General features: G+C 46.8%; 1 protein-coding gene across 8 annotated transcripts in view; it reads left to right on the forward strand.

Moving 5' to 3' along the window:
* kif13a (kinesin family member 13A) overlaps positions 1-13,819 on the forward strand; it is a 79,119-nt gene that overhangs the window by 45,196 nt on the left and 20,104 nt on the right. For all 8 annotated transcript variants that reach the window (XR_004765648.1, XM_035421179.1, XM_035421183.1 and 5 more), the window contains exons 7-21: positions 997-1,084; positions 2,571-2,705; positions 3,141-3,253; positions 4,202-4,313; positions 4,923-5,135; positions 5,487-5,597; positions 5,752-5,886; positions 7,405-7,535; positions 8,073-8,159; positions 8,400-8,575; positions 10,009-10,228; positions 10,644-10,806; positions 11,631-11,774; positions 12,109-12,258; positions 13,585-13,749. Coding sequence is in view for 7 of the 8 variants with exons in the window: in XM_035421179.1 (XP_035277070.1) it covers positions 997-1,084; positions 2,571-2,705; positions 3,141-3,253; positions 4,202-4,313; positions 4,923-5,135; positions 5,487-5,597; positions 5,752-5,886; positions 7,405-7,535; positions 8,073-8,159; positions 8,400-8,575; positions 10,009-10,228; positions 10,644-10,806; positions 11,631-11,774; positions 12,109-12,258; positions 13,585-13,749 (2,143 nt within the window). In the remaining variant the exon portion in view is untranslated. The remainder of the gene's footprint in view (positions 1-996; positions 1,085-2,570; positions 2,706-3,140; positions 3,254-4,201; positions 4,314-4,922; positions 5,136-5,486; positions 5,598-5,751; positions 5,887-7,404; positions 7,536-8,072; positions 8,160-8,399; positions 8,576-10,008; positions 10,229-10,643; positions 10,807-11,630; positions 11,775-12,108; positions 12,259-13,584; positions 13,750-13,819) is intronic.

Below are 13,819 nucleotides of genomic sequence, written 5' to 3' on the forward strand. Positions count from 1 at the left end.
CACAAGTGAGATGGATATCCAAAGGTGAGACACACATATAGTTAGGAAGTGAACATGTTTTATTGTGGGGAATGTAAACACTTCGTAGGAAGAGTGTATGGATTGGTTCAGTGGAGTGCTAACAAACTGACGGCTAATCCTACCCAGCCCAGTGCTGACTGTGGCCAAGAGACTAGGACCGGAAATAACTGGACACACTGTTTCTTAGGGAGTTTTGCTAGCTGAAGAGGTTTGGTAGCCGGCCAGCTACACACTGTATCAAAATTGTTGTTGGCTGCAAATGGCCGCTTTGTTGTGCCTCACCCCGGACTGTCCAGCATATTTGTGAGCGTGACTTATGTCCCGGGCCGTGCGTTAGGCCCGAGGCGCTGCCTCTGCTGTGGTGGGACTTGGCCCTCAGTAAATCAGAGGCGCTAGCCTGGGCAGACCCGCCCGGGAGCTGGCGGGACGGCGTGAACACGGGGCCCTGATGGAATCCTGGCCTTTTGTCGCCATGGCAGCGCTGGCGTGCGGAGCGGAAGGGGTGGGGTGGCGGGAGCAGCCGCGTCAGGCCCGAGGCGGCGGAGCAGGCCCGGGCGAAGCAGGCCTGGGCGAAGCCTGGCTGTCCTGGGAAACCACACAGCCTTTCACCTTATGGAATCATTGGGGCCACTTTTGGTGCGTCTCCATAGAGCGCCTGTCAACCGAATATTTTTAATGATATGCACTCAGTACTTCTGAAAGTTGCATTGTGCGCCTTTCCATGTTTGTGCTGTAATGGGGGAGTACAGTTGTTAGAGCCTAAGGCATATCTGCCGCTCTCCTCCCAGCTGTGTACGTGGTCTCTATTCCTCTCTCTGTTATGCTCTTTTTCTTCCTTTGTTTCTCCCTTTGTCTTTCTCCTTCATGTTCTGTCTCTCGCTCTTTCTCCCTCATCTCTCTTTCTCCTGACGTGCCCTATCTGCACTGCTACGCACATAACCTCGGCATGGTTGTCTGTCTGTCTGCTTTTCACAGGAACCGTCAGTCTCTGAAGGTCCGGGAGCACAAGGTCCTGGGCCCGTATGTGGACGGGTTATCCCAGCTGGCTGTCACTAACTTCGAGGTAAGAGCAGCTCAGTGCTGAAAGATATGACACAAGACAGCCCAGCCTGTCTGTAAGAAGCACAGTGGGCTGGTCCCCTGTGAACATCTCAAGGAAAAGGTTTGACCTTGTTCTCTCTGTGAAACTGTAGCTTTTTAAACTTGTGTGTGTTCTGTCCATATGTGACTGGCCTGTGAAGTAAAGTGATGTGTGTGAAATCTTGAGTTATTCCTATAACTTAAGAGCAGTAAGACGTTCAATAGAAATGGAGTGCTTTATTTAAGTGGACGTTGTGAAAACAATGTAAAAAATGTGCTTGAATCACTTTCAGAGCTATTGCTTGTCCAGTATGATAACTCTCTAGAGTTAGAATGTACCACATCTGCCTTGCATTGAGTTGCTGGAGTTCAATTTCACGAAGTAGTAAAGTGGCTATTTACTGAGGACTTCTGCACAGCACCCTCAGGGAATGTGTCCTAAAAGTGGCAGATAGATGATTGGTGCTGTATGTAATGTCTTTAGAGATTAGAAGTGAAAGTTGCTTTGCCTGTGCAAGCTTGCCAGCTGTTGAGGGCGAAATGTTTCCGCAACTTGACAGGCACTTATTTGCTAAGAAGTCCAAATTTGCTTAGGAAAACAGCGATAAAACCAAATCTTAAATAACTGCTTCTGATTGCTGACAGCTTGACATCACTAAACATGTTTGAGAAAAACAGCAGTGTGTTTTGTGAAGTTTTCCTGATATTTCCTCCCTCACGTCAGTGGGAGAAACACACTAAAGTCAAAAGGAGTCCCAAGAGCAATGTGTTCACCAGTTCATGACTGAAACGTCATTATTTAGACTGAATACGATTCTGGATGTGTGCCCCTCTGATACTGTAAAGGGGAGCAGATGGCAGTAATGCTGATTTTTCACTTTAATCACGTAAAATTGTCACAATTTTAAACAGTTCTGTGAAAAAAACTATGGATTTTTATGTGTATAGAAGCGTACTGAGACAACCCTTGTTATGGTTGAATTGTGACTTCAGCTGTTGCTGTGTCTTTTATGTTGAGGTGTCATATTTTACAGGGTGCAGTTCTGGTACAGGGTTTCTGTAAGAACCCAGCTGTTTTATTTCCCCTGTAGTGGTTGTGGGCGGGAGGGGGAATTTGGATGTAGGTGGCAAGCGCTGAAACAGCCAGAGTTGCAGAATAGAATCCCAGCTACACCGGTCTGTTCTCAGAACAATAACTGCTCTCAGTTTCTCAGAGCTTCTGCCCATTACCTAGGGAGAGCCAATTTAATCAACTGGCTCAGAGCCACGTGGTGATAATGCTCAAGCCATTAGTGTTTTCTTTCTTTCAATAAGACTTTTTGGCCGTGTATACGCACACTCGCACACACCGACGTGAACTTACACACACACACGCACCCACGCTGTGCGGCGGGATTGCCGTGGAGACGTGCCGCTTTTTTCCGCGGACTCACACTGCGCCTTCATCTCTGTGCCCTTATCCCCCGCAGGACATCGAGTCGTTAATGTCAGAAGGGAACAAATCTCGAACGGTCGCCGCCACCAACATGAATGAGGAGAGCAGCCGCTCCCACGCCGTCTTCAGCATCATCATCACCCAGACCCTGTACGACCTGCAGTCTGGGGTCAGTTCACGCTGGGGCCGCCCTGCTTCTGAAACCATCGCAAGTCTGTGATCCAGTGGCGGCCATTTTAGCTTTATTTATCAAATCATGAAAACGCCTCAGCAATTTTTCCCCCCCAAGCTGCGTTAATTGAAAGTAGAATTGTGCCACTTCTGGAGTCATTCTTTCTTATTCATTGTGCTGTTCCGTTGAAAAGCAGCTGCAAGCTCTGTTCTGCCTGCGGAGGACAGGATTTAATGTTCTCGCAGTATGACATTAATTACAGAAATTATTTAGCCTTTGCCCCCTGAACAGATGTTTTGAACAGCATGATGTTCATTAGCCTTAAATATAATATCCAAGAAAGCTGGGACAGGCCCAGAATGTGCAGAGACTCTGCAGCTCTGTGGTGCTGTGTGACGTTGCATTGGTCCGTCTGTGTCCCTGTGCCCGCAGAACTCGGGGGAGAAGGTCAGCAAAGTGAGCCTTGTGGACCTGGCGGGCAGCGAGCGCGTGTCCAAGACGGGCGCGGCGGGCGAGAGGCTGAAAGAGGGCAGCAACATCAACAAGTGAGCGACCAGGGCTTAGTGCTGAAGAGCAGTGCATTATGAGCTCACCTGCAGGGCCTAGTGCTGAGGAGCAGTGCTTTATGAGCTCACCTGCAGGGCCTAGTGCTGAAGAGCAGTGCTTTATGAGCTCACCTGCAGGGCCTAGTGCTGAAGAGCAGTGCTTTATGAGCTCACCTGCAGGGCCTAGTGCTGAGGAGCAGTGCTTTATGAGCTCACCTGCAGGGCCTAGTGCTGAGGAGCAGTGCTTTATGAGCTCACCTGCAGGGCCTAGTGCTGAAGAGCAGTGCTTTATGAGCTCACCTGCAGGGCCTAGTGCTGAGGAGCAGTGCATTATGAGCTCACCTGCAGGGCCTAGTGCTGAGGAGCAGTGCATTATGAGCTCACCTGCAGGGCCTAGTGCTGAAGAGCAGTGCTTTATGAGCTCACCTGCAGGGCCTAGTGCTGAAGAGCAGTGCATTATGAGCTCACCTGCAGGGCCTAGTGCTGAGGAGCAGTGCATTATGAGCTCACCTGCAGGGCCTAGTGCTGAAGAGCAGTGCTTTATGAGCTCACCTGCAGGGCCTAGTGCTGAAGAGCAGTGCTTTATGAGCTCACCTGCAGGGCCTAGTGCTGAAGAGCAGTGCTTTATGAGCTCACCTGCAGGGCCTAGTGCTGAAGAGCAGTGCTTTATGAGCTCACCTGCAGGGCCTAGTGCTGAAGAGCAGTGCATTATGAGCTCACCTGCAGGGCCTAGTGCTGAAGAGCAGTGCTTTATGAGCTCACCTGCCATCTGGGCCATGATAATCATGAAAATAATCACATGGATTTCTGTAATAAAACAGCATTTGCAGTAACTATGTATTTCATCTACGTGTGCTGGTTGTATATTGCACACAGGTTTTAGATGGTAATGTAGTGGGATGAATTGTTGGAAGTCATTCCTCTTTCTTGTGCCCTTCGCTTCCAAAGGTCCCTGACCACCCTGGGCTGTGTCATCTCTGCCCTAGCTGATCAGTCTGCTGGGAAAGGGAAGACCAAGTTTGTGCCTTACAGAGACTCTGTCCTCACCTGGCTACTCAAGGTGTGTAACAAAGAATAACACTCTCCATTACCCAGGGAACAGTGTGGAACACAGGTTACAGAGTTCCCATACACAAACCCAGAAAACCCACCCTTAGGTTTTGGATAGTTATGGAGGCAGCCCACTCCTGTGTTCTCACATTGAGAGCTCCGATACTATTATGAAGACACTTTCGTTTTCGTAGCTCATCACACTCCTGTATAAATTTTCTCAATTGAAGTCGATTGAGCAGCTCTGAGCACTCCCATGATGCAATGCGATCATAACTCAAATGACTGCAGGAGTATTGTTCTAATATTTTTTTGACCTTATGAACACTTGCTTATGATACATCTTCATACCAAGGGTAAATTTTATTCATGGCAAAAGAAAAACATTGTGGTTGTAGCAAGTGGTCTATATATTGATTGTCCATCCAGTGTGGATGATTTACCAATCTCCTAGTTCGGTTTGGAATATTTTATGTGTGCTCGGTGAAGTCTACCGTTCTGTAGGTGGAAGCAACTCAGTTTAATTTGTTAATGTGTGTATTAAAGTACACACAGATATTATGCACACAATGCCTGTATTCCCTTAATTTCTGTGAAACTGCATGCTCTCACATTGCAGGATAACCTTGGGGGCAACAGCAAGACGGCTATGATTGCCACTATCAGCCCAGCTGCGGATAACTATGAAGAGACCCTGTCGACACTGCGCTACGCCGACCGAGCGAAGAGGATCGTCAACCACGCCGTGGTCAACGAGGACCCCAACGCCCGGATCATCCGCGAGCTTCGGGAGGAGGTGGAGAAGCTGAGGGAGCAGCTGTCCCAGGCGGAGGTGATTTTTGGGGATGAGGAACAGGAAGCTGGGCTCTGACACTGGGGCTAATAGTCAGCTTGGTATGAGGTCAAGGCCTTGTTGACAGACACCAGCTGTGCTTGATGGGTATGATACAGGAGCTGGGGTTAGATATTAAGGGTCAGCAACATTGACCAGGTTTGGCAGTTGACATTAGGAGGCCTGAGTGTTGGGGTTAAGGGGCAGAAACCTTTACTGGCTTGGTACTTAGCACTGACAGGCCTGGATTTAGGGGTTAATGGGCTGGAACATTGATTGAGTTGGGTAGAGATGGTGCGGAAAGCTGGGCTCATGAAGTAAGATGGTATTGCCGATATTGTTCTCTTTCAGTCGATGAAAGCCCCTGAACTTCAGGAAAAGCTGCAGGAGTCCGAGAAGCTCATCCTGGAGATGACGGTCACCTGGGAGGAGAAGCTGAGGAAGACGGAGGAGATTGCACAGGTAAGTGCCCTGCCACACCTTTTGGGGGGTTTTATGCATGTTTGGAAGTCCCGCTATGTGAATCTGCCTGTGGCTTCTCCATCTTGTGTGTCCAGATTGGTTTCTGTGTTTATGTGCTGTTGACATATGTGTGTGTGCATGTCTGTGCATGCAGGAGCGTCAGAAACAGTTGGAGAGTATGGGCATCTCCTTGGAGTCTTCAGGGATCAAGGTTGGAGAGGACAAGTGCTTCCTTGTGAACTTGAATGCTGACCCCGCCCTCAATGAGCTGCTGGTCTACTATCTGAAGGTGAATCTCCACACTGAGATTATTGTGTATGAGTGTATCTACATATAAATAGTAGTGTCTCATCATTTTAATGTCAGAAAGCATATGCAGTGTATTATAACCTGAAATGTGTCTGTTAATGTATTTGCAGTTGTTTTAGATTCTGGCTTAATTTTAGTTCTTGAAAACATATGTTTTTTGAACTACCACATTATAGTTTTGTCCCGCTTCCCACTAGGAATGAAAATGCCTTTTCTGGTACCTATTAATGTGTGTTAAAATGTCTTGGTGCAAAAGAAAACATAATTTTATCATTCTATAACTCTTCTGATAAACTTAATGAACAGACATATTTTTACATAACAGTTGAACCTGCACGGTAAGAAAAGGCTGTATTGTTGGAATCACATGCGCGATACAAGGCAAACTGAAATTCTGCTGTAGGCTCTCAGGACTGTACCAGCCTGAAGCAGTTTCTCCTAACATTCAAACTTTCCAGAGAAAGGGAGGGGCAGAGGGAGGGAGCAGGAGAAGGAAAGCAAGAAAGCAAGAGAGTGTTGTTCATGAGTTCAGTTCTTCTCATTCCCTTTTGCCTGACCTATATTTCCTCTGTAATATTCAGTGCTGCCTGGGGCCTTGGGAGCAGTCAGGCTTATCGGTAGTGAGCAGTGGCCCACCAGATGGGCCAGGTCATCTAACTATTTAACACGGCACTGACCTGCGGAACGCAAGCAGTGGAAGTAAAAGGGTGATACATTCAGGGGGAGGGGGGGGGGAAGACATGAAAAGAAAAGAGGGAAAAGAGAGAGGGGAATGACTGCGGGAGACGGAGACACAGGAAGACTGTAATAAAGAGAAACAGAGAGAAAGAAGGATGCAGGGAAGAGTGAGTGAGAGAGACAGAGCGGAAGAGAGAGAATGTGTTTTTCCGACCGGGCGTGGCATGAGAAACCTCGGCCAAACTTCCTCAGCACAGAAACAACAGGCCTCTGTCCGGCGTCCTCAGGCTGGGCATATTCGGGAGGAATTACCATCTTAATGAGAGCTGTGCAGTTCAGCTGCACATGTGCACATCCTATGTGAGAGGAGTGTTTGTTAAACAACACCCACTCTAATGACTAATCTGCCCTCGTCTCGCTGTGTCTCACTCTGTGTCTCTGTATGCATCGTCTTATGTCTTTTACATCAAAGAAACTGCTCAACAGTGTAGAGCACGCTACTGCTCTTTAAAAATTAACCAGGGTCATTCTTTAAAAATCTGTTAATTTTTCCAGTATTGTGATTTAACATTTATATCTAAAGATTTGATATGTCTATGTAAATAGACAGGGTTTTTTCTGGTTTTGTGGCATTCGCTTTTGTTTTGTGTCTGCTTGTGTCTACTGTCACTCAAATTGCTGTGTATGACACGACACCAGCAATGTACAGGAGAATAAAGCTGTGGTATAGAGCCGTGCCTTTTCTGTGCAGTCTGTGCGGTCTCAGTGGTTTGGGTGCCAAGCTTCTCTCTCTGAGCTGGTGTTGTCATCCCATGTGTAGGACCACTCGCGTGTGGGAGCTGACACATCTCAGGACATCCAGCTGTTTGGGATCGGGATCCAGCCAGAACACTGCTTACTTGACATCAGCCAGGACGGGGATGTCACTCTGTCCCCCATAGAGAACGCCAGGTAACCCATCATGCATCATCTCACCTGTCAGGTGGCTGTCTGGTGTGTAGGAGTATGGAGAATAGGAACTATGAGCTCACTTGTGTTTCCTGTATGACAGTAGCAGTGTCATCTCCTATAGATTTGACCCAGAAATGCATCCCACTCGTACCCTATTCATTTGTGGGTTAGCATTATGCAGGTTATGAAATAGGGTCACAGCATTTTTGGAGTACCTTTGCACCACACTCTAATGGCTGAGCTGTATAGTAGCTCTCACACCAAAGATAACCTGGGAAGGCTTCTTTCCCTTCAGATCCCTCTTTAGATGGTCTGCCTTATCTGAAAAAAGACAACTGAGGCCTTCTTACAGCCCTCAACTGTGTCTCCTTTTGTACTTCCATTAGTCTTCCACTTTTCTGTTTATTGGACTCAGGACAGAGCCTTGAGGTACACCAAGAGACAGCCTGCCTGTTTGTTTCTTGTTTTTTATGTTAACACCTGTGATTTGGAGAGATATTGTGAGATCTGTGATGTGTCGTGTGTGTGTGTCCACAGAACCTGTGTGAATGGCACCATCATCCACTCCATGGTCCACCTCTGGCATGGTGACCGCATCTTGTGGGGCAATAACCATTTTTTCAGGTGGGTCAAGAGCTGGATCCCAATTAATTAAAAAACCATTGCGTCTGTGCTGGACTAGGAGACGTCACTGTTGGACAACCATATCAGCTCCCTAGTTTAAGCTGTTCATTTTTAATTATAACTCAGAGAAGAATGTTCTGTCACTGTGAATAAACATAATTGTTACTAGCTTGCTTGATTAACATAATGGCATAATCTCAGCTCCAGTATTTCTTACTGGCTTGTCTGTCTGCCTGTCAGAATCAACCTGCCCAAGCGGAAAAGGCGGGACCGTTTGAAGGAGATGGACAGGGAGTCTCCAAGGGAGAGCTTTGTGGAGCCGGACGTGGAGACGGCCAGCGAGGCCTCGTCCGAGCAGGACTACAGCTACGAGTTCGCCCAGATGGAGGTCATGATGAAGACTCTGGGGAGCAACGGTACGGAGTGTCTCTCGTGTCCTCATCTTCACACTCATCCTCTCCTCCTTTTCCCTTTTTTCACTCTCACGGCCCTTCATCTGTCCATCACTATGCATTGAAATGTGTTTGACTGTAAATACAGTATATAGCAGCAATTAATGGTGTAATTAATTACATCTTTCTCAGAATTTGTTTTGTGCGTTCAACGGCATTTTGTGAGATTTTTGAAGGTTGCAATGGAACACCGTGTTGAAGGCCCTTTATGGAAAAATTATGTTTGAACATGTTCTTCGGCTTAAATCATGGCAGGATAAACAATTTCAGCATTAATAACATGCATGTGCTGTGCATAGGAGGACTGGGGGATTACTGCACTAGAATTGTTGTTCCCTGGAGAGCTTTATTCTTGCAAAGGGTAATTCCTAAAACTGAACATGCTCGTTGAAGTCTTTTCTCAGCATGCTAATGTCAAAGTAAAAGTGTGCTTTACTTCAGTGTCTTTGTAACACTGAAGAGATTCGCAGTGAGATATTTGTGTTGTATACCCGTGTGAGGTCCTCATCCTGTTCATATAATTTCCCCTGGGTTTTCTCCGTTTGCTTCATTTATCTTGTTTGCACACTCTCGCTCATTCTCTCTCTCCTTTCTTTTTCTTTCCCACTGGCTCAGTAGGTTTTTTGCACATCTGAGATTTAGCTTGTTCCTTTCTGCACTCATCCTTGATTGTTTGTTTCCGGAAATCCGTTAGAAACCTTGGGGATTTACAGAATTAAGTGGTGAATAATTAAAGTAATTATGCCACTTAGGGATCGCAGGTAGGTCCATACCGGTATTCCCATGGGAACTGCATGCATTGTTCACTTCATACTGTGGCCAGGGTTCTCAAAATGTCTGCTGAGAATCAAGGGTGTTTTGTTGGCTGTCCAATGTCCAAGGTGCATAATGGACTGCTGGGTCAATTACCATGTAAGTAGTAGTACCATGCGAGAAAACAAGGGGAGACAAACTGGTGGCCCTTATTCATAAGTGATGAGCTGCAGGTCTGACTCCGCCCACTACAGCAGCATCCCTTCAGTGTGGCAGTGCAGTCTAATCCCAGAGAGAAAGGAGCAGCTCTTTAGATGTCTCCTGGCTCTGTTCAATAACTCGCTACATGGAATGATGGATGATTCCGGCACTTTCATACATGAAATTGTGTGTTTTTATTACATTATTGAAAATTCTGTTCCATTCAGCTATACTATATAACCCTACACAACTGTACTATATTTATCTGTCTTTCTGTGACACCACATTCTGATCCTTACTGCCCATCCCTTTATTTTGTCATCTTCTTTCCACAAACCCACTCACATTCTTTCTCCTGTGCTCATTTGTATCACTCCCTCCCTACATTCCCTGTGTGACTCCTCCCTCCCCTCCTCCCCTTTGTTGGCCCCGCCCCTCGTCAGACCCCATGCAGAACGTGGTGCAGGTTCTGGAGAAGCAGTACCTGGAGGAGAAGCGCACTGCACTGGAGGAGCAGCGCATGATGTACGAGCGCGAGCTGGAGTCGCTGCGGCAACAGCTGTCCCCTGAAAGGCCCCACCCCCATCACCGCTGCAGCGCCGACCGCCTGTCATTCTCCTCACACCCCGCCCACAGCATGCTCCGCCTCTGGAGTGAGGAGCGGTGAGGACAGCACACACATGCATGCCAGTGTTCTTACACACACACACACGCACATACATACGCCCACTTGTGCACACATACACACACACTCGCACGCACACACATACATACGCCCACTTATGCACACACACATACACACACACACTCGCATACACACACATGCATAAACACATACACACACACACCCGCATACACACACATGCATAAACACACACACGCGCGCGTACACCCGCGCGCGCACTCACACACACACACAGTCGTGCATAAATCTCACTCTTCGTTCTTTAGTCTGCCTGGCAGGTTCTTCCAGTGCTGTTGGTGAGAGGGAACTCTTGACATTACTCAAATGAGCTGCAGCTGAGGCAGGCAGACCCGCTGTTTCAGTGAAATCTTCCTGTCTGTGTTTCTCTGTCAGGGACGAGCTGTTTCGCCAGAGCTTGTCTCGGCTCAGGGAGCAGGTGGTCAAGGCCAACACTCTGGTGCGGGAGGCCAATTTCCTGGCGGAGGAGATGAGCAAGCTGACGGACTACCAGGTCACCTTGCAGATCCCCGCTGCCAACCTCAGCGCCAACCGCAAGGTGTGTCCGAGACCTCGCTCGCACCGCGCGGGCATGCGTGCCACCCAGCCAATATCCTGCGCTAATGGAGGGCCATCACCCCTAATTTCCCTCACGTTCGGCTCACTTTCTTCATTTACGAATAACTGGGAGTTAGTTTTATGTTTCCAGGAAAAAGGCTTACGATTAATTCACCCTCAGAATGAATCCTATTCACTTACCTTAAGAAATGTCCTTTAACTGGACGGTGACAGCTGTCCACAGAGTCATTTTTCAGATGTGGCTAGTCCATCTAGAAAGACTTCATAAGGCCTAACGTCTGCATCCTGCTGCGTCATTAGGACTGCAGTACAACAGCAGACTTGCGCATTAATTGGTGCCACACACTGAGGTGATGTGCAAATCACTGTCAGAGGTACTGTGTAGTACAGTGATTCATTTCCTGTGACCATGAGGGTAATTGATGATTGCAGAGATAGACCTGGAAAGAGGAAAAGGAATGCGGAGGGATGTAAGGCTGTTGCTCTCTGTCCTGCTTGAGTAATGTAGCATGTGTGTCTCCTCAGCCACTTGTTTCTCATTTAAAAGGTTTTATCATTGATGTAACAGCACATACAGCCTCCAAAGGACAATTTATTAACTTGTTATTATATAAAAACATAAATGGACCACAATTTATCATCTGTCAAACCAATAACTTTCAACCCAGTAACAAACAGAAATTTGAGTTTGTTCAAACAGACGCCACTTCAGACATGACAGTCACCATTTAGTATTTCCTTTTTTCCTTGCTGTTAGAATTGAGTGTGTAAATTTCTGTATGTGCTGTTCTTGTCCTCGTCCAGCGAGGAGCCATCGTGAGTGAGCCGGCCATCCAGGTGCGTAGAAAAGGAAAGGGGACGCAGGTCTGGACCATCGAGAAGCTGGAGAACAAGCTGGTGGACATGAGAGAACATTACCAGGACTGGAAGGAAGGAACTGAGGAGATGGTGAGAGGGAAAGAAGGGAGGGAGATATGAGTTCACTCATATGAATGTGAATGTGCTCTTGTCTGTGGACAAGCCAACTGTTTTCAAGGTCTGAGCCTCGAGATTTCCTCCTGCAAAAGGTGTAATTCTTCAGAAAATGGATCCCTGCTATTAACATTTTAAATATTTGTCCATTTAGGTTTAAATGGTCATAAATTGTTGCTGTTTCTCCTCTATCCATGGCCACAAAGCCCGTAAAGTATTATTTGTAGGATTATACTGTATGTAAAGTCTTGCTTCTGCAGCATGAGATAAAATCTAAGTTCTTCCTCTTGGGGCTCTGTTACATTTTCAGAACAACAAGCTGAACAACAAACGTGGCGATCCGTTCTACGAGGCACAGGAGAACCACAACCTCATCGGAGTGGCCAATGTCTTCCTGGAGTGCCTCTTCCATGATGTCAAGTTGCAGTATGCAGTTCCCATCATCAGCCAGCAGGGGGAGGTAAAATCATGGTATCCATGAGCAGAGTCTTTTAAGTGGTCATCTGACCTCCTTGTCATATGGTCCTTCTTATGTAAATTGTTTATGGACAGTGACTAAACAGGAAGTAGGGTTGGTTAACTCTAATTTACTACAGGTAAATTGACTGACAATATTAACTTTTTAACCAGGACCTGATGTAAACAAAAAGCTAGACTATCACATCATAGCATATAAAGAGTTTAGTATTTTCATGTATTTACCTGAAAAATGAATCCTTTATTTTATTTTGACCATAACACTCTTATTGTGTACAAATGACCTAGGGAACAAAATAGGCTACAGTGTGATGAAAAGCCACTTCTGTTTCACTTTGGCAGCCTGTATTAGGCTTAGCATGATTCTTTATTGGCAATAACACAAAATCCGCTTGGTTAGAGGGGAGTGCTGTACGTTTTTTATTTACGATGTTCTCAGCTGGGGAAAAACACGCTCCTCTTGAACAGAAATGCCTGGAGTGCCCAGGCAGGTCTTATCTGAGCGAGGTTTGCATTGGTTTTCTGCCACACAAAAGGATTCCGGTCACAGTGTTTGCTTTCCATTTGCCATCATATCTTGCTACAAAACATTAATCAGTAATGGTCATTTTTTTCACTGAAGCCTTGATTGGCTATGCACCAAAGAAAACAAAACCAAAACCAAACAAAAAAGTGACATTCAGAAGCAAGAGAATGTATTGAAACACAGAACATTGATATTCTAAGCAGGGTTTGTGAGGTGTGTCTGTACCTGTGTCAGTTGTGTCTGTGCCTGTTTCAGTTGTGTCTGTGTCGTGTCTGTGTCAGTTGCATGTCTACCTGTGTCAGTTGTGTCTGTGCCTGTGTCAGATGTGTGTTTACCTGCATCAGTTGTGTCTGTGCCTTTGTCATCTGTGTCTGTACTTGTGTCAGTTGTCCCTGTGCCCTTCTCATTTGTGTCTGTACTTGTGTCAGTTGTGTCTGTGCCTGTGTCAGTTGTGTCTGTGCCTGTTTCTGTTTCATCTGTTCCTGTTTCAATTGTGTCTGAGCCTTTCTCAGTTGTCTCTGTGCCTGTGTCAGTTCCGTCTGTACCTGTTTCAGTTGTGTCTGTACTTGTGTCAGTTGTGCCTGTGCCCTTCTCATTTGTGTCTGTACTTGTGTCAGTTGTCTGTGCCTGTGTCAGTTGCATGTCTACCTATGTCAGTTGTGTTTGTGCCTGTGTCAGTTGTGTCTGTGCCTGTGTCAGTTGGATGTCTACCTATGTCAGTTGTGCTTGTGTCTGTGTCAGTTGTGTCTGTGCCTCAGTCAGTTGTGTCTGTGCCTTTCCCAGGTGGCAGGCCGGCTGCATGTGGAGCTGATGCGGGTCAGTGGAGCTGTGCCCGAGCGTCTGGCTGGGGGGGATGACTCCTCAGAGAACTCAAGTGAAAGTAGCAGCTATGAGGTCATGGACGCCAATGGGGAGATAGTCCACATGGCCAAGAAACTCACCTGCAGGGTACGGCCAGGAACGATGCTTAAAATGATTTTGATTTTTCAACAGCATTTTCTGCTGTTATTCTTCTCAT

This window comes from Anguilla anguilla, chromosome 1 (assembly GCF_013347855.1).
Source record: "Anguilla anguilla isolate fAngAng1 chromosome 1, fAngAng1.pri, whole genome shotgun sequence".
NCBI classification, from domain to species: Eukaryota; Metazoa; Chordata; class Actinopteri; order Anguilliformes; family Anguillidae; genus Anguilla; species Anguilla anguilla.